The 27897-nt window shown below is 42.8% G+C and overlaps 1 protein-coding gene across 1 annotated transcript in view; it reads left to right on the forward strand.

The window, feature by feature from the left end:
- Positions 1 to 27897, forward strand: part of LOC147120359 (dynein axonemal heavy chain 11-like) — a 63938-nt gene that overhangs the window by 28996 nt on the left and 7045 nt on the right. Inside the window, exons 8-13 of the mRNA XM_085986173.1 lie at positions 2281 to 2508; positions 5273 to 5464; positions 9304 to 9423; positions 15076 to 15318; positions 15870 to 16052; positions 17756 to 17871. Of these exons, the coding sequence (XP_085842299.1) occupies positions 2281 to 2508; positions 5273 to 5464; positions 9304 to 9423; positions 15076 to 15318; positions 15870 to 16052; positions 17756 to 17871 (1082 nt within the window). The remainder of the gene's footprint in view (positions 1 to 2280; positions 2509 to 5272; positions 5465 to 9303; positions 9424 to 15075; positions 15319 to 15869; positions 16053 to 17755; positions 17872 to 27897) is intronic.

The raw sequence follows: 27897 nt of genomic DNA on the forward strand, positions 1-27897 counted from the left end.
CGATCTGAAACTGACCTCCTGGGCAACATGCAGCCACACAGCTTTGGTCTGCTGGGGAGGTTTTTTCCTCCCAGAGGATGGAAACAGCACCTCCTTTTGTGCTCTGGCTCCCTCCACCAGAGCATGGAGTGAGTCATCATTAAAGTGTGGTGAGGCCTTGGGCCTTGAAGCCGACATTCCACTATCTCCAAACACTATTATGAAGAGAAGCAATCACAAGCATATAGGCTGAAAATGAACCATGGCTGCTTGGAGCCCTTAAACGCAGCTGGAGAAATGACATCATCAGAGGCGAGTTTCAGGCCCAAAAACTAATTGGGCCAGGGGTGCGCACACGCTGGGAATCAAATGGCCAATTAGGGCAAAATAACTATTAAAAAAAAGCCCGCCTGACAGTGGAGGCAGGAGCGGGCCGGGACGCCGACCACCTGACCCACCACCAATGGCAAAATCGAGCCCATTGTGTCTGTGCTTGCTCTTTGCTGGAGCAATCCAAAAGTAATCCCATTTCATTACTCTTTCCCCATAACCTTGCATCTTCCCCTGCTTCAAATATTTATCCAATTTTCCCTTAAAAGGTGCAATGTTCTCTGCCTCAACCACTCTCTGTGGCAAAGTATTCCATGCTCCAACAATCTTCTGTATGAAGACATTGCTCCTAACCCCTCTCCTCACTCTCTTACTGATAATTTTAATTTGATAAACCCTTGTCACTGCCTCTCCAACCAAAGGAAATAGTCTTTCCCTATTCACTGTATCAAAACTCTTTGGCCTAGAAATTCAGTGGCGCCCCGTTTGGGGCGCCAGTCTCGCCTGGGCGCCAAAAGTACCGCCCCGGAAGGAGCCGCAAGCGCCAGCCCGAAATTCAGTTTGAGCGCCCCAAACGGAAGCGCGGCGCTACTCGAGGCACCCCGCATCCGCCTTGGGGCGCTGCAACTGAAAATCGCAGCGCACACTGCGGCACGGCGTGATGCGGTACTGCAGGCCTTCCTCCCCTTCTTAAAGGGGAGGGGCCTGCTGCAGCGCGATCAGAGATCGCGAGTGCCGACAAAAGAGCCCGGCACCGAGGAGAAGTGCCGGGCTCTTGGGACACAGCCGGCACAACGCGGTGGGGGGGGCCGGTTAGGAGGCCGGGGACGGGAGCGCAGAGAGGTGCTGGCAGGCGGCCAACAACAAAGATGGCCGCCCCGCACCTCTCCTTTAATTTGCACCTCTACCGCCGCAGGTAGGCCCCCCTGAACCGGCGTTACAGCGGGGGGCGCTACCAAATATCGCGATCGGGGCGGTAGCGGGGCGCTGTGCACACCGATGACATCATCAGTGGCGGCGCAGCGCTACAGGCTAACGCCGCCATTAGCGCCCCGCTAAATTTCGCGGGAGGCGTGGCCAGTGGCGCTAAACCCACTAAGTGCCCTCTTTGGGCCCTAACTGGTGGCGCAGCCCACTGAATTTCTAGGCCTTTATAATTTTTTTAATCTCTAAGTCCCCTCTTAGCTTTTTCTGCCCCAGTGGAAATAATCACAGTCTCTCCTCATAAATATAGTTTCCCATTCCTGGTATCGTTCTGGTGAATCTATACTGTACACTCTCCATTACTTTAATGTTGTTTCTATAATGGGGCACCCAAAACTACACACACTACTCCAACTGTTGCCTAACTTTTTTTTATAAATCCATTATAACTTTTGTACTCTTGAACTTTATGCCCCGTTTATAAAATCCAAAATTCTGTGGGCTCTATCTCCCTGCACTCATACTTTTGAGAATTATGTATTTGAACCCTTAGATGTCTCTGTTCATCCACACACTTCAGCATCTTTGCATTGAGCGTATACTCCCATTCCTTGTTTTTTTTTCTCCCAGAATATATTACCTGACACTTAGCCACATTAAATTACATTTGCCCCATCTATCCATTCTGTTAATCCCTGTTTATGTCTTCCTGAAGTATTTTACAGTCGTCCTCACTGTTTTGTGCATTTACATACATACCACACAATTCTGACTACAATCTTTTTGGAATTTTGACCTTTACTGTTTTTTTCTCATTTTACTTTAGAGCAACGATTAATCTGAATATCAATATCTTAATAACTATATATGCAGCTATTAATTTAAGCTGTTCTTTATTCTCTCTTCCAAGGGTCTCATGTTTAAGAAGTAGAAGCAAAGTTTGAGGTATTACCAATTGATATGTGATGTATAAAATTAAATAGATATGTATATAATTTGTTTATAATGTTTAATGACAAAAAATAACATTATTCAAATGTCCTGCAGAATATTCATTTAGTGGCTAAATGGCTCAGCAATTTAGAACAGCTTCTTGAGAAGTACAGTGAGGAATCCCATCCAGACTACCGTGTATTCATGAGTGCAGAGTCTGCTCCAACTCCTGAAGAGCACATTATTCCGCAAGGAATCCTTGAGAACTCAGTTAAAATTACCAATGAACCACCAACTGGTATGCTAGCTAATCTCCATGCAGCTTTGGATAATTTTGATCAGGTATGGCTGATATCATTTCAATATTTTGGCAGACAGTAAGGAGTGATTTGCAACTTAAATATTCTGTGCATGGGGCAGAAACAAGGATGGGGAACTGGGAACAGTGTCTTGTTTTACAAGAACTGTTGAACCATATTATTAAAACTATTGGCCTAGAATTCTGGGTGTGGAAAGCTTTGCTGGTGGAGGTGGGAGACACTGCTGATTATGCATTTGCTTCTTCCTCAATTTTGAGGCTTTGTATTTACACTAGTCTTTAAAGTGAGGCCTTTTTAACCCTTTATCAGTACACTGTAGATATTGGCCCGGATTTTGTGGTGGGTAATGACGGCGAAACTGACCACAATTTCAGGATTTAGCGCATGCGTATCTAAATGCAGAAATCCTGAAGTTGCGGTCAGTCATTCACTGCTCAGACACAGGCTGCACTGTGGACCCCCCACCACCCCCACCGCCCCCCCCCCCCTGGCCCCACCTCGCCATAGCCGGCAATCAGTGGAACTGATGAAAACTTGAGCTTCTCCGCGCTAATATCGCTGTTAAATACCATATTAAATGTTAAGCCTTGTTGGAATAGGTGTAACTGGGGTTTTAACAGCGAATTGACTGCTAAGCAACCGCTCTGGCCCTGAAAAAATATTTTTTTATTTGTGGAATTTCAAATTTCTCATGATAAAAATTATAATTTAAAAAAAAGTTGTTGAAATTTGTTCATGATATTTCAGCTTCTACTTTAACCCTATGTGTATCCCAATCTTTATTTCACTCTCTAACATTTTAAAAAAGTGTAGATAATCTGTGCATTTTATTTCCTGGTTTGCTGTCTGTGAGAATTCTTCAATGTGATTGGCTGCTTAGGCAGCTTGATGATGTCACTGCTGCACTACGCTAGGAATCCCCTATTCACAGTGCTACAATCAATTACATGTCGAGAAAGCTAAAGTTTTCGCCACAGAGATCACGAGATCTCTGAGCAGCTTTCTTCCAGGTCAGCGACGATCGCCGTCACATCACCACTGACTGCAAATTACGGGCCATTGATTTTTTTCCCATTTGGCTTCAAGCTCAAAGCAGTATAATGTATTTGTAATTCTACAAAAGTTTAAACAAGGCTTAGTGTGTTGGAGCCCAATCATGCTGACCCATGGCAGGGATAGAGTGGGAATTTGTATTTAAGATATTCCATGCACAGAGTTGCTCATCTCACCAATGCCACTGTGGGCACATGCGGAGTGGAAACCACATGGTTTCCCACATGGAGTGAAGGAAAAAAAATCAAAGGTCAGCCAATGGGTATTCTTGTTTGCCACAGGTTAGCAAGGCCATAAAAAAAGCAAACCAAGCACACGGGTTTATTTCTAGAGGGATAGAATTGAAAAGTAGGGAAGTTATGCTAAACCTATATCGAACCTTGGTTAGACCACAGTTGGAGTACTGCATGCAGTCCTGGTCGCCATATTATAAAAATGACATAGAGGCACTGGAGAGGGTGCAGAGAAGATTTACAAGGATGATATCAGAAATGCGAGGGTATACATATCAGGAAAGGATGAACAGGCTGGGTCTCTTTTCTCTTGAAAAAAGAAGGCTGAGGGGTGACCTAATAGAGGTCTTTAAAATTATGAGAGATTATGATAGAGTAGATACAGAGAGAATGTTTCCACTTGTAGGGAAGAGCATAACTGGAGGCCATCAATATAAGATAGTCACCAAGAAATCCAAAAGGGAATTCAAAAGAAACTTCTTTACCCAAAGAGTGGTGAGAATGTGGAACTCGCTACCACAGGGAGTGGTTGAAGCGAATAGTATAGATGCATTTAAGGGGAGGCTAGACAAGCATGTGAGGGAGAAGGGAATAGAGGGTTATGCTGATAGATTTAGATGAGGAAAGACTGGAGGAGGCTCGAGTGGAGCATAAACATCAGCATGGACTGGTTGGGCTGAATGGCCTGTTTCTGTGCCATATATCCTATGTAATAATGGTCAGTTTAAAACCGCATTGGCAGAGGCCTGGGTGAAGGTCACCTATCCACCTTTTCAACAGTAGATGGGCTGGGACTTTGGGACCCAAGAAAGGAAAAAATACTTTAGAAAGAGAAATTCTAATCCTAGAAAAAAAAAAGTACTGTATTGAGCTTTTTTGCAGGAAAGGAACCTAGCAAAGCAAACTTAACTGGAAGCTTGCACCTTTTGAGACTTTGCTTTTTTTTAAATGTTTGATCTCTTACTTTTCCCCATCTATGTGTATAATATGTATTCCCCATGTAAGTAGGTTATTTACAAATTGGGAATGTAGGATGTGATGGTCTAGTTCTATAACTGTGCATAACAGCAGCTGGTCCTGGTCTGGACCACACTGTAATATGCAAGCAGAGCTCTTTACTGATACTTTACTGATGGGTGAAATGAACACTACAATTATTTTGATGTTGTGCTTACTCTGAGAACCAAATAAAAAGTCCACATGCACATCTGGCTGACATCTGTATTATGCAATACTCTGTATTTTTTAAAGTTTTTTTTTCTAGAGAGAGAATGAATAAGCTGTTTAGCTTTTAGTGAAGAAGAATTGTGCAAATCTGGTTATCAGATCTGGATGGTTTAAGTTTGATTTTCTGATCAAATAGAACCAAAAACCCAATTGTCTGGATATTTTGAACAAATTCATATTACTGGATCAGGTTTTTGTTTTTTTCCTCTCTGAAAATGATTAATCTGACTTGCATTTGTTATATTAAGCACATACTGTGTACCTTCATCGCAGGATATTCTAGATCGATGCTCTCGTGAACACGAGTTTAAGACAATACTCTTTTCACTATGCTACTTCCACGCCTGTGTTGCTGAACGGCGTAAATTTGGACCTCAGGGCTGGAATCGAAAGTATCCTTTTAATACTGGAGACTTGACAATCTCAGTCCATGTTTTATACAGCTATTTGGAAGCTAATGCTCAGGTACTGTAGAGACATAAGAGATTCTAATTTTACGGAAATTAGTTTGTAGGAGTTTTATTTATACAGCATGGTACGAGCATGTGTAGAAATATAGAAGATAGGAGCAGGAGTAGGCCATTCGGCCCCTTGAGCCTACTCCGCCATTCAATGAGATCATGGCTGATCATCCAAACTCATTACCTGTCTTCTCTCCATATCCCTTGATCCCTTTAGCCTTAAGAAATATATCTAACTCCTTCTTGAATATATTTAATGAATTGGCCTCAACTGCCTTCTGTGGTAGAGAATTCCACAGGTTCACCACTCTCTGGGTGAAGAAATTCCTCCTCATCTCTGTCCTAAATGGCTTACCCCTTATCTTTAGGCTGTGACCCCTGGTTCTGGACTCCCCGCCATCAGGAACATCCTTCCTGTATCTAAGTCTGTCTAGTCCTGTTAGAATTTTATAAGTTTCAATGAGATCCCCTCATTCTTCTAAACTCCAGCGAGTATAAGCCCAATCAACCCAATCTCTCCTCATACGTCATTCCTGCCATCCCAGGTATCAGCCTGGTAAATCTTCGCTGCACTCCCTCCATGGCAAGAACATCCTTCCTCAGATAAGGCGACCAAAACTGCACATAGTACTCAAGATGTGGTCTCACCAAGGCCCTGTACCACTGCAGCAAGACATCCTTGTTCCTGTACTCGAACCCTCTCGCTACGAAGGCCAACATACCATTTGCCTTCTTAACCGCCTGCTGCACCTGCATGCTTACCTTCAGCGACTGGTGCACAAGGACACCCAGGTCTCGTTGCACTTCCCCTTCTCCCAATCTATTGTCATTCAGATAATAATCTGCCTTCCTGTTTTTGACACCAAAGTGGATAACCTCGCATTTATCCACGTTATATTGCATCTGCCATGCTTCTGCCCAATCACCCAACCTGTCCAAATCATACTGGAGTTTCTCGGCATCCTCCTCATAGCACACACACCCACCCAGCTTTGTGTCGTCTGCAAACTTGGAGATATTCCATCTAGTTCCCTCGTCTAGATCATTAATATATATTGTGAATAGCTGGGGTCCTAGGACCGATCCCTGCGGTACCCCACTAGTCACTGCCTGCCACTCGGAAAAAGACCCATTTATTCCAACTCTTTGCTTTCTGTCTGCCGACCAGTTCTCTATCCAAGTCAATACCTTGCCCCCAATCCCATGTGCCTTAACTTTACATGCTAATCTCTTATGCGGGACCTTATCGAAAGCCTTCTGAAAGTCCAAATACACCACATCCACTGGTTCTCCCGTATCTATTTTTACCAGTTACATCCTCAAAAAATTCCAGTAGATTAGTCAAGCACGATTTACCTTTTGTAAATCCATGTTGACTTTGTCCGATCCTGTCACTGTTTTCCAAGTGCTCTGCTATTACATCTTTTATAATGGACTCTAGCATTTTCCCCACTACCGATGTCAGGCTTACCGGTCTATAATTCCCCGTTTTCTCTCTTCCACCTTTTTTGAATAGTGGGGTAACATTAGCTACCCTCCAATCCATGGGTACTGTTCCAGAGTCTATCAAATTTTGGAAGATGACCAGCAATGCATCTACTATTTCTAGAGCCACTTCCTTAAGTACCCTAGGATGTAGATTATCAGGCCCTGGGGATTTATCGGCCTTCAATCCCATCAGTTTCCCTAGCACCATTTCCCTACAAAAACTGATTTCATTCAGTTCCTCCCTCTCATTAGACCCTATGTTCCCCGACATCTCTGGGAGGTTATTTGCGTCCTCCTTTGTGAAGACAGAACTCCTTTATAATACAGAACTAAGTATTTTGTGACCGAACTTTTCTGGTAGAAACTAAGTAGAACAGTCACAATTCTAAATAGCCCAGATCATAACCTTGGGTTCAAATATAGTGAAAAGCCAAGCAGGGAAGTCTCTTTCTCTCTCTCTCTCTCTCTCTCTCTATTGCTCTCTCTTCTCCCCCGCACCCCCTCCCCACCCAAGTTTAACTGGCAATTCTGGTTTGATAGTTTGTGTATGGAGTGTCCCATAACTCTCAAACAATTTTAAATGGCTTCTGCTGACTGACTTTGAAGCTGCAGTTGGGCGAACCTGCACTGTTGCTGACCACAATGATTACTGTGTGAAATGGTGGTGCTCATGTTTGGATGTCTGAAATTCTTCCAGTTTCTGATCATAACTCCGAAAATGCAAGAAGCACTGAAAATTACAAGAGTTGTCAAGCTTCTGATTAATCAAAATTATTAAATCTCGGAATTTTTGTATGGAAACCAATTTGAATTTGTTGGGGGACAGAGCGAATGGTACGCTTTTCCTACATATTTTGAAAACGTGTTCCCTGTCACATTCCCGCAGTTTATTTTCCATGTTTCAAATTCCTTGAACTTTCATCTGTAGCACAGAAAAGGACTACTTCACTAAGTTATTAGGATTTATAGAACTTTTTTTCTTGGCCAGATCACTGGCAGGCAAGGAAAATGGCTAGAGTTTTGGTTTTTTTCCATTAACAAATTTTGTTAAATTCCTTATAAACTCTATGCAGCAGTGCATGAATTAACTTTACTTCATAGTGCATTATACCTAATGGCTAGGGCTCAAATATTATGATTAAACCATTAAGATATGGATGGAAGAACAGGCAGGACTATGATACTACGAGCAGACATGTCACCATTATTCTCTAACAGTGATCCAATACTATTACTGAACTGCCAGCCCTCCCTGATTTCTCGATTGCAGTAGTTATGTCTCAGCTGATGGATTTCACTCTGTTGTGCTAGGTGACATTTCCATTCTCTCCAGTCAGCCTGACAACTGTAAGCTGAAATTGATGAATTGGGAACAGTTTGGCATTTTGGACACACATCTACCAAGATATGGCAAAAAGCCATCTAACTGGTGACCTTTATTTGTCATCGCTTAAAACATATTTTACTATTTCTCACTAACATAGTGTTGGTCTGGTTTAAAAAGCAATTTAGTTAGAAGGACAAAAAGGTCCATGTAAATTTCCAAAAACAGATCATCAAATTAAACTGAAGATGTTTTATTCTAGACCTTGGGTCTTCACACTGGGTTCTTGGAATCTGAAAGGGATATTGGAGGGGCCATTAAATCATCTGATTTCTGTCCATCTGCTGCTGAGCATATCACCCAGCATGAACACAGTGTCTTTTGAATTCTGTATTTTTTTCTTTATTTACTGATTTACTAGAATGTTGTTCCTATTTCTATAAATATATAAATATATTAATAATAAAAATGTTTCAGCAATAATACTTTTTTCCGTTGGCATCTGAGGCTGTCTTTCAGCTGTTAAGGCAGGAGGGTCCCTATGAATGTGTCAATAACTGGACAGATGAAATTTACTTTATTTAGTGGGCAAGCTTGATCATCCCATTATCAAACAGACGATAAATTTGGTGTAAAATTATAAGATCTTATGCCAGTGATACTGCATTATTAAAATTCTTTTCAGAGTGTGAAAGACTCATAATTCAGTTAGTCAGTTATGCATGAGTGAAAGAATATCAAGAATGCATCAACAGTGGTGCACTATTATATTTATCCCATGGATGATTTATTGTTTTATATGAGAGCTGCGAGGTTGCTGTTGATGGATCGCTTTGCTTAATCTTTAATTGTCTCCCTGTCCTTTATTACAGCATAAGACTCACTAAGTTAAGTTTATTATAACCACATTAATTAAAGATATGTATAAAATATTAATTGGTATTGAAATATTATTATTCCATCAAAAATATAGAACTTATTCATACTCTGTTTTAAAATGTGAACACTGAGTAAATTATTTGGGGTTTTAGGTACCGTGGGAAGATCTGCGTTACCTGTTTGGTGAAATTATGTATGGTGGTCATATTACTGATGACTGGGACAGAAGGCTATGTCGTACTTATCTAGAAGAGTACATGCAACCTAACCAGGTATTTTGCCTTGGTGAATATGATTCTGAATTGTACAGGCTGTCTGAAGTTTCATGTTATTGGAGCTGGGGCTCCCCCTACTGGAAATTTGTGTACAGTTGTCCAGTACAGAATAAAATCTAGATAATAATTCTTCTGTTTTAAATCAATAATTATGTGCAAACAAATTGTTCATCAAATATTAACCTTCCATGTTTTCACTTTTATGTAAATATTTTATTGATTCTCAAACATTTTTGGGACACCTGTCACAACTGAATAGCTATGGACATTGGTAAGTTTATGAAAAAACATCAACAACAACTTGTATTTATATAGCGCCTTTAACGTAGTTAAATGTCCCAAAGCGCTTCACAGGAGTATTATAAGACAAAAAATTTGACACCGAGCCACATAAGGAGAAATTAAGGCAGGTGACCAAAAGCTTGGTCAAAGAAGTAGGTTTTAAGGAGCATCTTAAAGGAGGAAAGAGGCTGAGAGGTTTAGGGAGGGAATTACAGATCTTAGGGCCTAGGCAACAGAAGGCATGGACACCAATGGTTGAGCGATTATAATCAGGGATGCTCAAGAGGGCAGAATTAGAGGAGTGCAGATATCTCGGGGAGTTGTAGGGCTGTAGGAGTTTACAGAGATAGGGAGGGGCGAGGCCATGGAGGGATTTGAAAACAAGGATGAGAATTTTGAAATTGAGGCGTTGCTTAACCGGGAGCCAATGTAGGTCAGCGAGCACAGGGGTGATGGGCGAACGGGACTTGGTGTAAGTTAGGACACGGGCAGCCGAGTTTTGGATCACCAAGTTTATGTAGGGTAGAATGTGGGAGGCCAGCCAAGAGTGCGTTGGAATAGTCAAGTCCAGAGGTAACAAAGGCATGGATGAGGGCTTCAGCAGTGAATGAGCTGAGGCAGGGGCGGAGACGGGCGATGTTACGGAGGTGGAAATAGGTGGTCTTAGTTATTCTGCGGATATGTGGTCGGAAGCTCATTTCAGGGTCAAATATGACACCAAGGTTGCAAACAGTGTGGTTCAGCCTCAGACAGGCGTTAGGGAGAGGGATGGAGTCAGTGACTAGGGAACGGAGTTTGTGGCGGGGACCGAAAACAATGGCTTCGGTCTTCCCAGAAGATTTCTGCTCATCCAGAACTGGATGTCGGACAAGCAGTCTGACAATTTAGAGACTGTGGAGAGGTCGAAAGAAGTGATAGTGAAGTAGAGCTGGGTGTCGTCTGCGTACATGTGGAAACTGATGCTGTGTTTCCGGATGATGTCGCAAGCGGCAGCCTGTAGATGAGAAATATGAGGGGTCCAAGGATAGATCCTTGGGGGAGACCGGAGGTAACGATGCGGGAGCGGGAAGAGAAGCCGTTGCAGGTGATTCTCTGGCTACGATTAGATAGATAAGAATGGAACCAGGCGAGTGCAATCCCACCTAGCTGGACGACAGTGGGACTGGAGGCGTTGGAGAAGGATGGAGTGGTTAATCATGTCAAAGGCTGCAGACGAGTCAAGAAGGATGAAGAGGGATAGTTTACCTTTGTCACAGTCACAAAGGATGTCATTTGTGACTTTGATGAGATCCGTTTCGGTACTGTGGCAAGGGCGGAAACCTGATTGGAAGGATTCAAACATGAAATTGCGGGAAAGATTGGCACGGATTTGGGAGGTGACAACACATGGTAATTTGCAAGGACAAAAGGGTCAAGGGTTGTTTTTTTTGAGGAGAGGGGTGATGACGGCAGATTTGAGGGAGAGGGGTACAGTACCTAAGGAAAAAGAACCGTTAACAATGTCAGCTAACATGGGAGCCAGAAAAGGAAGTTGGGTGATCAGCAATTTGGTGGGAATAGAGTCGAGGGAGCAGGAAGTGGGTCTCATGGACATAATGAGCGCGGAGAGGTCATGAGGGGAGATCGGAGAGAAACTGGAGAAAGATGTGAGTTCAGGACTAGGGCAGGGGGGAACCTTAGAGGACGTTTGGCCCGGTGGGCTAGGGGAAGGAACGGAAGTGGCAGAGGCAGCTGAACAGATGGTCTCAATCTTAGAGACAAAGAAGTCCATGAGCTCCTCACACTTGTTGTCGGAGGCGAGGGTGGAGGAGACAGAGGAGAGGGGTTTAAGAAGATAGTTAGCAGTGGAGAATAGAAGCTGGGGTTTATCTTTGCATTCCAGAATGATTCTGGAATAGTTACCAATTTTGGCAGATGAAAGCAGGACCCGATAATGCTTTATGTGATCCAGCCAGATCTGGTGGTGAATGGCTAAAGCAGTTGTCTGCCATATCTGTTCAAGTCTGCATCCCTTGGACTTAAGGAAGTGAAGATGAGAGCCATACCAGGGAGAACGGCCAGGGTGAGAGAGAGTAATTGTTTTAATAGGGATAGGGCATCAAAGGTGGTGGAGAGGGTGTGGTTGAGCAGACAGGTAGCTACAGAAATGTCATGGTGAATGGAGGGCCAAACGCTGGACAGTTGGGATTTCATAAGTGCAGTTGGGAGAGAGTTTTTTCCAGGGGCGGACACAGAAGGAAGTAGGGTTGGGGGGGGGGGTGGGGGTGTGGGGTGGGGGGGGGGTGGGGGTGGGGGGCGGTGGAAGGGGGATGTGGGTGGAGAGCGATACGAGGAAGTGGTCAGAGATGGCCTTATCTGTGATTGACATGATGGGAGTAGCGAGGCCATGAGAGATGGCAAGGTCGAGGGGGTGGCCGTGAATATGGGTTGGGGAGTTTACATGGAGGGAGAGATTAAGGGAGGATAGGAGGCTAGTGAATACAGAGGAGAGGGAGCATGATGAATTGAGATGGAGGCTGAAATCACCGAGGATGAGAAGTCGTTCGGTGCAGAGGCTAAGGGAGGAAAGCAGTGAAGATATCTCGGTAATATTATTTTTATGGTGCTTGGGTGGGCGGTAGAGAACGAGAATTTTAAATGAGAGGTGAGAGGGATGGAATAAGGTGAGATGCTCAAAGGAGGAGAAAGTGCCGGAGGAGTAGGGGGACAGACCAAGGTGTGATTTGGTGATGAGAGCCACACCGCCACCTGGGCGGGACAAGTGGTGGAAGGTATAGCCAGGCGGGGAGGCTTCATTTAAGAGTAAGGTGTCATCACCCCTCAACCAAGTTTCTATCAGGACCAAGATGTCGATGCAATCATCCACGATAAGTTCATGGATGGCAAGGGCCTTGTTCACAAGTGAACGGACATTCTGGAGGGAATGCAGAGAGGGTCGGTGATGGCTGCCCTCTGCCAGTGTCCACAGGGTCAGTGCTGGGGGGAGGAGATTGACAAGATTTGCCCCCAGTGGGCGCGCTGGGCACCTCTTACATTATCATTCCCCTCAATCACTTCTGTATTTCTTCTCTACTTTTCCCTCTCTTGGTCTTATTCATCTGTGATTTTCTCTCTCCTCCACTTTTCTTTCTACATTTTTGTTTCCTCTTTTATTTTTCCCTTACTCATTATACTCTCCCCTTGGAGTAAAAAAATACCTTAATTATTCTCATTATCACAGAGCCTTCCGGTGAGTCAGGCAGGTGGTGGCATATCAGGAGTGGGATAAGAGGGCCGGGCAGCATCTGTGGACAGAGAAACACGTTTCAGGTCGGTGACCTTTCATCAGAACCGACCTGAGATGTTAATTCTGGGGGGAATTTTAACCTCAAAAAACGGATCAGTTGGGGTCGGGTGGGAGGTTAAAGTGTTAAAAACTTGAATCTCCCCTCCAACCTGCCCACTTACAGTTTTAATGGAGGTAGGTTGGCACTTTAAATATTATAATAAATCTGGGAGCCTCGGATTTAACCTGCTGTGGAGGTTTAACTGTGGCCGGCCGGGGTTCCCGATCCTCTGAATTCCCGGCAGCTGCTGCAAGGTGGGGACAGCAATCCTTGTGGGCCAGGAGGAGCAGGAGTGCTTCCTCCCAGTCCCCCACTATCAGCCCACCTCCCCATACAAATCCTACTCCGCTGGTTGGGGATTGGACCCCCCCCCCCTCCCCGGGTCGAAGCTCACACCTACCTGCGGTTGTAGCCTCTTCTCCAGCGTTCCCCGCCCGACTGGAAGCCAGCCTGTCAATCAGAATTTCAAAGTCACAATCTACCCCCTCTTATCCCACAAAGGCAAAATACTGCAAATGCTGGAACTCTAAAATATAAACATAGAGTTAAAAATCCACAGCGTGCGGGGAAACCCGTACTTCCAGGTTTCCCGTGATCTACCTGCAGGTCCAAACGTAAAATTTCCAGCCTCTGTCTCTTTCTCCAAGGATGCTGTCTGGCCTGCTGAGTATTTCCAGCATTTTATGCTTATATTTCAGATTTCCAACATTCGCAGTATTTTGCCTTTGTGGGATAAGAGGGGGTAGATTGTGACTTTGAAATTCTGATTGATAGCAAATTTTAAACCTTTCACCTTTGCTCCTATCCCTTGCTGCACTTCACTAATTGTGCATGCCACACAGTTTGAGAACCATTGGCATAACTAACTAAAAGTAAGCATCTGGCATTTTCATATTTTATTGCATGTAAGGTTTCTTCAACACCATGTCTTGTTTTGTCACAAAATTATAATATTTGCAATTGTATATGTGTTGTCAAGCTGAAAGATCTCGAAGTGCTTCACACAATGAATTACTGCTGAAATGCAGCAACTGTTATGTAGGGAAACCAAATTTCCATCCAGGGGAGAAATAATGTGGCTTCCCAAAGGTAGGGGGTGAAAATAAGATGGTGATTCAACATATGTCACTCTTTTTCACCACCTATTGATCAATTACAGACCAGAACTGGCAGAAGCCTGGGTACAAATGGCCTGTCCACCATTTCAGTCTAGGAATGGCAAACAGTGAGGAGGGAACAGAGGATGAAGAGAAAGTAATTGTAACTGAGATGTAAAAGAAACCTTGAGGGAAGAAGTGGTTGAGATTATGGCACTGTACTACAAATGGTATTAAAACGTCACAACTTCTACAACCCTCCTCCTTTCCATCTTTGGACTTCTACATTGCTCCAAACAGGCTCAATACAAACTTTGAGTAACAGTATTTCATCTTCATACCGCACATTGACTTTACCTGCTTTAACCCTTGGTTGTCTATGCCATTTTTCTATTAGTTTCTCCCAGTCACATTTCACTTAATTCCCTTCCAGTTTTGAAGCTAATTCAATTGACCATTTGTCTTTCCAATGCCTTTTCATACCCTTACTGAGGTGACATTTTGGATAGCAGCACATATTTTCACCTGTTTAATTTTTTAAAAACTGATTCCAGTTTATTAAACCCATAATTAACATATCTTACTCTTATGTCTTCATTTTCCTCCTTGTTTGGTCAGTACTGTATTTACAAAGGATCTTTCTTGCTTTTCTTTTTCAAATTCCGATGAAGGGTCTTCACCCAAACCATTGGCCCATTTCCTCTTTTCAGATGCTGAAGAATCAGCTGCATAATTCCACCATTTTCTGGAATTTATTTCAAAGTCTTTTGTGTGTTTCCTTTTTGTAAGTTAGTAATGAGCCTAACATTGACTGGATGATTGCTTAAATGTGTAAGAAAAATATATATTTATACACTAAATTAAGATGGTGAACATATTCTAATAAATTAGGTAATTCGCATTGATTTCTTTCACACTTTATCTTGTTTCTTGCTTTGTTACAGTTTGAAAGAAAAATGGCTTTAGCTCCTGGTTTTGTAGCCCCATCAAATCTTGATTACAATGGTTATCACCGGTACATTGATGAAATGTTTCCACCTGAAAGTCCTGTACATTATGGTCTCCACTCAAATGCAGAGATTGAATTCCTGACTGTAACTTCAGCCAATCTTCTCCATACTTTATTGGAAATGCAACCCAGAGAGTCAATAACTGGTGAAGGAGCAACACAGACTGTTGAAGAAAAGGTCAGAAAATTTAAAACTTGTGAATTAACGCAATACTTTCAGACCATTCACTTCTTTATTATTCATTAATTTTCTATCAATGAAAATAAAATGTAAAATTACCAGTTAGTTGAGTTGTGAGACTGAACCTTACATTTTGGGCATAGTACATAATAAATGGCCAAATGTTTTACATTGGTCGTTATGTCGTATTCACAGCAGAATGCTGATTTTATATTGACAACAAACTAAGCAATTAGTTTTAATATACTTTTTGCTTTGCTAAACGACTGAAAAATTGACATATGTATTGGCAGGAAAAGGTAACCCAAATAAGCTTAAGTTCATTCAGCATGAAGCTTTACTGAATTAAGATATTTGTTTTAATATTCAAAATTTAGTTGGCACAAATCTATTGATATTTTTGTAAGATGCAAGAGGAAAATGAAACTGAAGGAATCTTTGCACTTTAAGAAATGAGGAAAATAATTTTATATTACTTTTAATAAAATATTATTATAGCAAATTAAATAAGAATCAGGTTTAACAATCAATTTGTACTACTTTTAAAGGTAAAAGCTATCTTGGATGATATATTGGAAAAACTACCAGAGGAATACAATATGGCTGATATAACCTCTAAACCAGCTGAGCGTTCACCTTACATTTTGGTCTGTTTCCAAGAGTGTGAAAGAATGAATATCCTAATTCAAGAAATGAGACATTCATTAAAGGAACTTGATCTGGGGCTAAAGGTAAGACTTGTGTAAAATTGCGCACACAATAGTGTACAATACAAAGAACTATGTTCCAGTATGTTTTTCTCAATGACTATAAACCGAGGGATTAAACAATGGACAGTTCAAAGTTATAAAGTAGTACAGTACATTTTCTGTATTGCACATCAATGAATACATTCTAAAGGATTATAATAACACTTTTTCTACCAATGCTAATATTAAATTTAACATTTTGCTTAGATAATACTGCAGAAAGGGTTCTCTTTTTGCATTTTTTCTAAGTTTACTCAATACTTTAGCAAAACTAATGTACGGTCTTATAATTTGCACAACTTATAAAAGGAGTGAAAGAAGATTTGCTCTAGTTGCTATTTGTAGTGACATTGTAAGAAAATGTTTTTGATGTTGCTACACAAAATAAAAAACAATTTTTAAATTAATTCTTGGGATGTGGGCATTACTGGGCCTACTGTGAGTCATGGGCCTCGCTTGCCCTCTATGCTCCCCAGTTACCTTCTCCTCCTGCTGCACTGCTGTGAACGCCAATCGGGGGTCCCAATGCAGCTCGCTGGTTGTGGCCTTCTCAAAATTGGCCAGCCCGCTGCTGAGCTCATCCAAAGGTAAGCCCTGGGAGGAGGGGAGGGGAACAAGTATGGGCTGGCAGTGGTCTGCAGTACTGTTCTAGAAGTAGGAGGAACACACCTGCTCTTCCTGGGTCAAAATAAACAAAGTTTTAAAAAAAAATGACTTGCCTTTTCATCAGTGGCCTCCAGCAGTCCCTTTAAAGACCGTTGGTTAGGCTGCAGTTGACCCGTAAAAACTACTGTGCCCAGTTTCTGCCAAATTTGGGAGTGGGATCCTAAAACTGGCATTATGACTCTGATTAGCATACTCAAGGGGCCAAACGCCTGTTTTAGGTGGGCGTCCTGGACACTTGGAAGTCAGAGGCTTCCAATATGGCAGCCAGCGCACTTTCAGGGGTGGGAGGGGAGGTGATCAACCCGGGAGACCACCACCCGAAATGCATCACCCGAATCCTCATTTTGTACCCACAAAATGAGTGCGACACAGGGCAATTTCTCCCCCACTAACTCCAAATCTGACCTGGAGTAAAATACTCACTTTTTGAGTTGATTGTGCAACTGCAGAGTGCTGCATGAGTTCCTTAGTGATGATCTTAATTAGCAGAAATACATGGTTTTTTTTCACTTTCTGTTAATGTTCATTTTAAGGAGGGTAAGAATGGTTAAAACAGCACGCACCAAGGTGGAATATTCCACTGGCTCTATAGTCCATCTATGCTGCATACCTTCTTACTTTTTTGCTAAAGTTATCAAAAATAAAATATTACCCTGGATCATTTCCTCCTAGTTTATTCTTACAACTGATCCTCCTACTGCTCATCAAAGGAAGCAAAGCAAACTGCAATCTTAATTCCGATTTTCTGTTTGGCAACACTGATGTCTCACTACAGAATGTTATTGTACGCTTCATATTTTGAACAAACTTTAACTAGATTGGAAGCAGTATGAAAACACTCTTGCACAGAAACATAAAATGTGTAATTTTCTACCTTTCATAGCTGATGAAATAGCAGCCTTTTTCAAATATTGCACTTAAATATGTTCTTCTCCGTAAAGCATTGGGTTATTTATCATATCTTCGTATCACAAACTCCTTTAAACTACAAACAGTGCATTTCTTCTTGCTTTTGTTAGGGTGAGTTGGCAATTTCCTCTGAGATGGAGCTACTACAGACAACACTTTTCTTTGATAATGTTCCTGACACCTGGACCAAGCTGGCATATCCATCAATGTACAGTCTAGCGCAGTGGTAAGTAGCATGTCAAGATACAAACAGCTTGTGCATGGCATTCTGTCTGTCAAAGTGCCACTAGAATTGCTCGGTATTTCTTGTATGGAAATTAGTGTTGCTCGGTCTTTTATTGGGATTTTTGCTGTGATTTTTTTCCCCCCAGTACGACAGTGTTTTGATGTAGCTATTATGCATCACACTGATCTGTTAGTCACAAACCATTCGGTATCCACTTGCATAATGTATAACGAGTCTCTTGGGACCAGTATGGTATGCGAAATGCAAGCAAGGAATCATGTTTAATAGTAGTCATAATAGAAAATGTCTTATCCACTCTAAATGAAGACTTTGTGTGCTCATGTGCATGACAGCATGCAGTACAGCAACATTTATTCCACCAAATAATAACTATGAAAATTATACTGTGTAACCTTCGCTTAATTTCTTTACCAATATTTTATCATCCTTGCTATGAAATAATCCTTTCTCCTGGTTATCTATAATATTCTGTCATAAGGCAATGCTAATTAGAACCTGCATGAAAAAGGTTTGAGTTTGGAATTGTTGGAAAACACAGAATCATAGGATGTTGCAGGACAGAAACAGGCCATTCGATGCAATCAAGTGTTTCTCTTGTAATGTTGCTTAATGTGATAAGAAGATGTGATAAATAACCCAGTTCTTTACAGAGAAGAACATATGAAAGGTAGAAAATTACAAATTTTGTTTCCTTTGCCAAAAAAAAGCTTTACTATCCAAAAACTGTTAACCTCAGGAAATTCTATACTGAAAAGATAGTTTAGTTACCTTCCATCAAAGTTTGGATATGTGAGGTAGATGAAGTAATTTTACTCCATTTGCTAATGTTGGTGTAAAAACTGGCATGCGTGTCACGTTATGGGCAGATTCAGTCTGTGGACATACACCTACTGGGAGCTGGGTTGAGACTGCCCAAACATATTTCATATCAGATCCCTACAGCTAGAGGTCAAACTATTAGCTCAGACTAAATTCAAATCCAGGCCCAAGAAATGAAAAGGCACCCAGTCCCCATCAACCAATAGTCAGAATTGCTGAGAATATAAAAATTACATTTAAATTTGCTATTTTTAAATTACTTATAAAAAAAAATCAAAATTGCATTAAAATGATCTTGATTTTGATGGATTCTGTAGTGTAGCAGTGAATCAATATTCAACACTTCCAAAATTAAAGTAACAAACTGCTCAATATATATAGAATAAATGATGGCCCGGGTGAATTGCATTTTCAAGATAGCTTGGAGTTTCTGAATACAAGAGTGGCTCAGCTGCTCATTGATGTCCAAGTTGAAAAACAAATGACAGACACTATACACATCTATAATTCATCCGGACCATCCATTTTGTGTTTATAAATAAGTTTGCATTTACCTTGTCTCCATTGTCAGAAATGACCACAGGTGAAGAAAAACAACAGTTTGAGAGATCAGCAGTACAATACAAAATCTGGTTCTCTCAGGATACTTTGATTAATAATCAGGTACAATTTGGGCTAGCCACTGTTGTATACCAATTATATCAAGCATGCGATCTGCCAGGGCTCAATCATTTTAAGCACAGTCTGGGATTTCACTATAAATAGACCCACTTATCATTAATGCTATTGCTTCTGCAAGACAGAACTGTTACTGCAAATGGTTTACACTTACAGTTTTTAATCTTTCTTTAGAAGACAAAATACTCCACAAAATATAATTATCCTTTAAACCATCAGTACATGAAGCTGTTTAGTATAGTATGATGCAGTACATACTAGAGAAAGTAGCATGAAATTGAAAAAAATAATCATATTTGAACCTTATGTTATGAGACATACTTCAGCTCCTTCCTGAAACTGACTAGTTTATACAAATAACATTCCATACATTTGTATGACAGATTGAGTGCTGTCTTGTGAAATTACTTGTTATATCCTGGAGTCATTCTATATTGTTGCAGTAATGACACCATCCACTGTCTTCACAGAATCCCCACAGTGCAGATAGAGGCCATTTCAGCCCATCGAGCCTGCACCGACACATATCCCACCCTATCCCCGTAACCCCACGTATTTAATCCCCTAACACTAAGGGTCAATTTTATCATAGCCAAATCAACCTAACCCACACATCTTTGGACTGTGGGTGGAAACTGGAGCACCCGGAGGAAACCCACGCAGACACAGGGAGAATGTGCAAACTCCACACAGACAGTCGCCCGAGGCCAGATTTGAACCCGGGTCCCTGGCGCTGTGAGGCAACAGTGCTAACCACTATGCCACCGTGCCCCCCTTCTGGTGACATTGTTAGTTGTGAATGAGTTAAGTAAGAAACCTTGACTGCCATATGAATGTAATTGAATTGCATTTCTCGACCTGTATTAAATTATGGTGATTACACTAAAAGTGCAAACTTTTTTTTAAATACTAAAATTGCAATGTCATCCCAAACATTGAGACAATAGGTATTTCATTATATTTGAATTTGAGTAATTAATGAAACAATAAACCAAATTCTAAAGAAAGAAATTTTAAAAAAATGCTCAGGACTAATTGAAAAAAATATGCTATAGAACAAGATGCAGGAGAATTTTTTTTAACCCAGAGGGCTGTGGATGCTCAGTTGTTGAGTATATTCAAGGCTGAGATCGATAGATTTTGGACTCTAATGGAATCAAGGGATATGGGAACCGGGCGGGAAAGTGGAGTTGGGATCAAAGACCAGCCATGATCTTACTGAATGGCGGAGCAGGCTCAAGGGGCCACATAGCTTTCTCCTGCTCTTATTTCTTATGCCACCTGTTATAGGGTAAATGGAAACCAGGCAGTAAGTTGAAAATCTACCACAGAATTTCTTAATGAGTGTCCTTATGGGGAGTGATTTACAAGTGTGAATGGGGCGGTAGCAGGCTGAAAATTGCAGTGCACCATTTACTGTCCTGTTCCTGCCGATGTCCAACCCACCACAATTTTGCAACGGACAGACATACCAGTTGCCCCATCCAATTTATGCACTAGTTGAAAATCGTCCCCAATGTTACTGATAGAAAAATGGGCCATCAGATTCAATTCAGTTATTATTGATCTGCTGAAGCATTTTCATAAAGATATTTTTCAATCTGCTTTATGGGATATTAAGCTGTGATCACTAATTGGATTTTTAAAAATATGGACATTCCTATCCAAAGCCATTAGCATAAAAAGTAGAGTAGCCAATGACACTATTACAGCTATTCTTGCCTGTGCCAACCCATTAAACTGAATATTAGTTGCCCTTGGAAAGGATTGCCTTTTTTGAACCATCATTTTTTTCTAGTATCGATCGCAATGGCCAATATGTGGGTTGGCTGTTCTGCCAGAATTATGGTGGTCGTTGACAGGAACGGGCGAGTAAATTTGACCCCACTGTCTCATTTTCTTGTGCTTGGTTAACACTGGCAAGGCCACATTTATTGCCCATTCTTGGTTGCCCCGAGAAGGTGATGATGGACCTTCTCCTGGGACCACTGCAGTCTTTGGGCTGATGGTGCTCCCATGATGGTTTTGGGTGGGCAAGTCCAGAATACTGACCCAGCAGTGATGAAGGAATGGCAGTCAGGATGGTGTATAATTTATAGGGGTTGGTGTTCCCACAATATTGCTGCTCTTGTCCTTGGTGGTAGAGAACGCAGGGGAGAGAAGTGCTGTCAAAGTAACCTTGGTGAGTTGCTGCAGTGCTGCTTGTAGCTAGTATATACTCTAGCTACAGAGGGGGTGGATATTGAGTTCTGTGGCAGAGGTACCAATTAAATAAACTGCTCCGTCCTAAATGGTGTTGAACCTCTTCAGTGTTGTTGCAGTTGCACCAATCCAGGCTAGTGGCAAATATTCCATTACACTCCTGACAAGCCTTGTTGATGGTGGAGAGGCTTTGTGGGGTCTGGAGGTAATCTACTATGCAGAGTACCCAGTCTTTGCCCTTCTCTTGTAGCCATGGTGTTGATATAGCTGGTCCAGTTAACCTTCTGGTCAATGATGACTCCCAAGATGTTGATGCTGGGGCACTTGGTGATGGTGTTATCAGGGAGAGATGGCTGGGGTTTTTCTTTTCGAGATAGGTAACATTTGTGCCTTCTACTTGCTATCACTGGTCAGCCCAAGTTTGGATGTTGCTACGGTCCTGCTGTAGGCTGCTCCATTATTGAGTGAGTTGTAAATGGAACTAAATGCTATGTAATCATCAGTGAACAGTCCCATTCCTGACCTGATGATGGAGGGAAGTTCATTGATGAAACAAGTTTTTCAGTATGCAAATAATACATCATATTAATCCCCTTAGCAATTCTTCGGGTTCTGAAGGTTACCATCTAGCCCACCAGCCCTGACCATGCCAGATATGTGCTTCGGAGGAAGGGCATCTCATTTATCTGCAGGCGCATCTTGGCTGCATCTCCCATGACTACCGGAAGTGCAACACCCACCTGTCCGAGACCCCCTGTATAAGCAGGCTGATTTGTCCAAAATGCTTGCTTGCCTGGGCCTCTTCAGTGGGGTTCGCATATACCCTTGTAGAAGCCTGTAGGCCTCGCCTTACTGGGTGTGCCATCCTCTACACAATCGCCAGGTCCCAACTGAGCCTGTGGAAACCCCAAGCAGAGGGATTGCTCAGCACTTGACATCTTTACGCCCCTTTAAAGGCAACCAGGAAAATCCCAGAAACCGCACACACCTGGCATAACTGGGTCTCTGCCATTTTCCTAGGGATCCTGCGGGTTGCCCACCGGAGTTACAGTGGGAGACCAGTGGAAACCACTGAGGAATTTTGGGGCCATGATGTTTCCAGCACCTTGCTATGGTGGGGCAGTATCAATATGTCAAGTGGCATACTACCAATGTAGCTTTTGTTACACGGGGAAAACCAATATAATAAATCTAAAAGCAACCTTTTAGATTAAAAAGTAATTTACGTCCAGGTCCCCATCTAACTCAAATGAGTTTATCGAGTCTGTAGTTAAGCCACAGAAACCAGGAAGTTTCCCAGGTTCAGTCTGTGGTTTGTGCTGAGTTCGCTAATCTCAATCGGCCTATAGTTAAAAAGTGCTACAATTGGCCTGGGAGCCCCTGGGCTAGATAGCATGTTATCCAGGATCCCTGCTGCAAGTGGAGCATGTGTAAACATTGGGTATCCACCCCACCCACTCCACCACATTCAAATAGCCTGCTAACACTCACTGCCAAAGCTTATAACAGAATTATGGTCACTTGGGTAAGGTAGTGGAACATGCCCATGAAACTGTACTGCAGCAAGAGTACTCAGAAGAGGAGTGGAGAAAAATTTGAGAGAAAAAGATTACTTTGATATCCTAGATAGCCTTCATGCCATTTTCCACAATTTGAGGTCTTGTTTCTGCCCTATGACCAGGGTGGAAATGATCTCTTTATCCTTCTGCTATTTCATCCTAGAAAAATGGCATCTTGCTGGAATTACACAAATGCACTGACATCAATATTTAATTGTTGATGTAGACGTGTTCACATTGCTAAATAGAGGACGTCACATTATATGGAAATGAACCACAATTGATGCACATGATAAGAATAAAATTCAACCCTCTGTATTTGGAGAACACACCCAAGAGTCTGCATAGGTGCTTAATTTAAAGAGAAAACAATCAGTTTCTAATGGACACATAGTTAAGTCATTGAAGATCTGACAGACAAATTGTAGCAAATCAGAGCTAATTCAGCTTTAAACCATGGTACTGCACTAGCAATGATGAAACAAGAGAAAAGGGTTTGATTGAAAAAAAATCTGATTAAATGGATGGAAAGTTTAGTTGCACACCTGTGGTAAGCAGTGATTTTTGGAAGAAATTCAGATATTTATGTTGGCTTAATTCTCATTTCTGTTATGAACCTTCAGCTCGGAGAGTCTCTGGTCCCAGAACCAAAAGCTGTGTTTCAGCATGTAAAATACTCACATTTGGTGCACCCTCGAATAATATCAGTGTTGGGGGAGGGGGAACATCATTTCTAAGTAGATTTCGAACTTATGCATTCACCCGTGTGCTGCCATGGTGATGAACAGAATAACTTCCCCTTTCCCATTTGAGGAGAGGTGTATGCCTGGGTCACCCATACAAATGAGAATAGAAGGAAAAACTTACATTTATATAGCACCTTTCACGACCTCAGGACATCCCAAAGCTATTTACAACCAATTAAGTACTTCTGTCGTGTAATCACTGTTGCAATGTAGGAAATGCAGCCGCCAATTTGCACAGAGCAAGGTCCCACATACAGCAATGTGATAATGACCAGATTAGCTGTTTTCAGGTGTTGGTTGAGGGATAAATATTGGCCAGGACACTGAGGAGAACTGAGGGATACAGAGGGAAGCTGAAATAGGGGGGGATGTGCTGCCAATTATGGAGGAAAAAACAAGTCAGCTTGGTAGACAGGGCAAATATATAAGGGCAAGGCTGGATGGCATCTATTTTAATGCAAGGAGTCTTGCAAATAAGGTGGATGAACTGAAGGTGTTGATACTCCCATGTGTTTATGATATTGTTGCTATCACGGAGACATGGTTGAGGGAGGGGCAAGACTGGCAGCTCAATATTCCGGGGTACAGAATCTTCAGGCGAGACAGAGGGGGAGGTATAAGAGGAGGGGGTGTCGCAATATTAATTAAGGAGTCAATTACTGCAGTAAGGAGGGATGATATATTAGCAGGGTCCTCTAATGAGGCCATATGGGTGGAGCTTAAAAACAAAAAGGGGGCAAGCACTTTGCTGGGAGTGTACTATAGGCCTCCAAACAGTCAGGGGGAAATAGAGGAACAGATATGTAGGCAAATCTCAGAGAAATGTGCAAATAATAGGGTAATAATAATGGGGGATTTCAACTTCCCCAATATTAACTGGGATAGTCAAAGTGTGAAAGGCTCAGAGGGTGTAGAATTCTTAAAGTGCATCCAGGAGAGCTTTTTGAGCCAGCATGTAGAAAGTCCTACAAGAGAGGGGGCGGTACTGGACCTAATTCTAGGGAATGTGGCCGGCCAAGTGGAAAAAGTGCTAGTAGGTGAGCACTTTGGTGATAGTGACCATAATATGGTAAGATTTAAGGTGGTCATGGAAAAGGACAGGGATGGGCCGGAAATAAAGGTTCTAAATTGGGGGAAGGCCGATTTTAATAGGATAAGGCAGGATCTGGCCAAAATGGACTGGGATCAGCTACTTGTAGGAAAATCCGCATCGGAGCAATGGGAGGCTTTCAGAAGGGAGATTGAGATCATACAAGGGCAACATGTTCCCATAAATGTCAAGAGTGGTTCCAAAAACCACAGGGAACCGTGGATGTCAGGGGATATACGGGAATGGATTAGGAAAAAAAGGAGGGCTTTTGGTAGATACAAAAGGCTAAAGACGGAGGAAGCCCTAGAGGAGTACAAAAAGTGCAGGGGGATACTTAAAAAAGAAATTAGGAGATCAAGGAGGGGCCATGAAATAACACTGGCGAGCAAAATAAAGGAAAATCCGAAGATGTTTTATAAGTATATTAAGGGTAAAAGGATAACTAGGGAAAAAATAGGGCCCATTAGGGACAAAAGTGGCAATCTGTGTGTGGAGCCGGAAGATGTAGGAGGGGTTCTAAATGAATTTTTTGCATCTGTTTTCACTATGGAGAAGGACGATGTAGACATAGAAATAGGGCGGGGGGACTGTGATATGCTCGAACATATTAACATCGAGAGGGAGGAGGTATTGGCGGTTTTAGCTGGCCTAAAAATGGATAAATCCCCAGGCCCGGATGAAATGTACCCCAGGCTGCTGTGTGAGGCAAAGGAGGAGATTGCGGGGGCTCTAACACATATATTCAGGACCTCTCTGGCCACAGGGGATGTGCCAGAGGACTGGAGAACCGCTAATGTAGTACCATTATTCAAGAAGGGTAGTAGGGAAAAACCGGGGAACTACAGGCCAGTGAGCCTAACATCAGTGGTAGGAAAATTACTGGAAAAAATCCTGAGGGACAAAATTTGTCTCCACTTGGAGAGGCAAGGATTAATCAGGGATAGTCAACATGGCTTTGTCAAGGGAAGATCATGTCTGACTAATTTGATTGAATTTTTTGAGGGGGTGACTAGGTGTGTGGATGAGGGTAACGCAGTGGATGTGGTATACATGGATTTCAGTAAGGCCTTCGATAAAGTCCCGCACAGGAGACTGGTCAAGAAGGTAAGAGCCCATGGAATCCAGGGTGCCTTGGCACATTGGATACAAAACTGGCTTAGTGGCAGAAGGCAGAGGGTGATGGTCGAAGGTTGTTTTTGTGACTGGAAACCTGTGGCCAGTGGGGTACCACAGGGATCGGTGCTGGGTCCCTTGCTGTTTGTGGTCTACATTAATGACTTGGATATGAATGTAAAGGGTATGATCAGTAAATTCGCGGATGATACTAAAATTGGTAGGGTGGTAAATAGCGAGGAGGGTAGCCTCAGTCTGCAGAACGATATAGATGGGTTGGTCAGATGGGCGGAACAGTGGCAAATGGAATTTAACCCGGAAAAGTGCGAGGTGATGCACTTTGGGGGGTCTAACAAGGCAAGGGAATACACAATGAAGGGAAAGACCCTAGGCAAGACGGAGGGTCAGAGGGATCTGGGTGTGCAGGTACACAGATCCCTGAAGGCGGCGGAACAGGTGGATAAGGTGGTAAAAAAGGCATATGGGATACTTGCCTTCATTAGCCGAGGCATAGAATATAAGAGCAAGGAGGTTATGATGGAGCTGTATAAAACACTGGTTAGGCCACAGCTGGAATACTGTGTGCAGTTCTGGTCGCCACACTACAGGAAAGATGTGATCGCGTTAGAGAGGGTGCAGAGGAGGTTCACCAGGATGTTACCAGGGCTGGAGCGCTTCAGCTATGAAGAGAGACTGGGCAGATTGGGTTTGTTTTCCTTGGAGCAGAGGAGGCTGAGGGGGGACATGATTGAGGTGTACAAAATTGTGAGGGGCATAGATAGGATGGATGCTGAGGAGCTTTTCCCCTTAGTAGAGGGGTCAATAACTAGGGGGCATAGATTCAAGGTAAAGGGCGGGAGGTTTAGAGGGGATTTGAGAAAGAACTTTTTCACCCAGAGGGTGGTTGGAGTCTGGAACTCACTGCCTGAAAGGGTTGTGGAGGCAGAAACCCTCACAACATTTAAGAAGCATTTGGATGAGCATTTGAAATGCCATAGCATACAAGGCTACGGGCCAAATGCTGGAATATGGGATTAGATTAGACAGGGCTTGATGGCCGGCATGGACACGATGGGCCGAAGGGCCTCTATCCGTGCTGTATTACTCTATGACTCTAACTGCCCTGCTCTTCTTCGAAAAAGCCCACGCGAGAGGGCACATGGGAGCTCAGTTTAATGTCTCATCCAAAAGACAGCACCTTCAACAGTGCAGCACTCCCTCCCTACTACACTGGAGTGTCAACCAACATTTTGTGCTCAAGTTCCTGGAGTGGGACTTGAACCTACAAACCACTGACTCATAGGTGGGTGCTACCACTGAGTCATGGCTGACACCATGAGGCAGGATAGCCCTAATGGGGTCTTTGTCTCATTCTCCTGTAGGTACAGCAACCAAGTGCCAATTTTAATGGGTGCCCAGAAAAAGCAGGTGTTGGGTTAGGCCTGTACTCAACCCTACTCAGAGCCCTCAATCCGAGTGGGACCTGGGTGCTGCCAGGAGGTAAATGGTTTCCTTCTATAAGGCCACAGAACACAGGTTGGGGCTGCAGGCCTACTTGCTGCGGTCTTTGGACAACAGGCGGAAAGACCAATAACTGGCGCTCATAACTGCTACTACAGCCCTCAGCTCTGCAAGAGTGCTGAATTTCTGCCGAGCCTAGCACAGGCTCCTGCCAAGAAGTAGAGCTGTGCCTGGGGAAAGTTCGGCCAATGCTAATGACTTGAACTTGGAAATCCAGGAGGGCTCAGGCCACATCTGACTGAGGATTCCATCTTAACTGTGTCTAGGTAGAGGTGGG

Source organism: Somniosus microcephalus, chromosome 4 (assembly GCF_052327205.1).
Source record: "Somniosus microcephalus isolate GS21.2 chromosome 4, FLI_Smic_1.0, whole genome shotgun sequence".
In the NCBI taxonomy this organism is placed as follows: domain Eukaryota; kingdom Metazoa; phylum Chordata; class Chondrichthyes; order Squaliformes; family Somniosidae; genus Somniosus; species Somniosus microcephalus.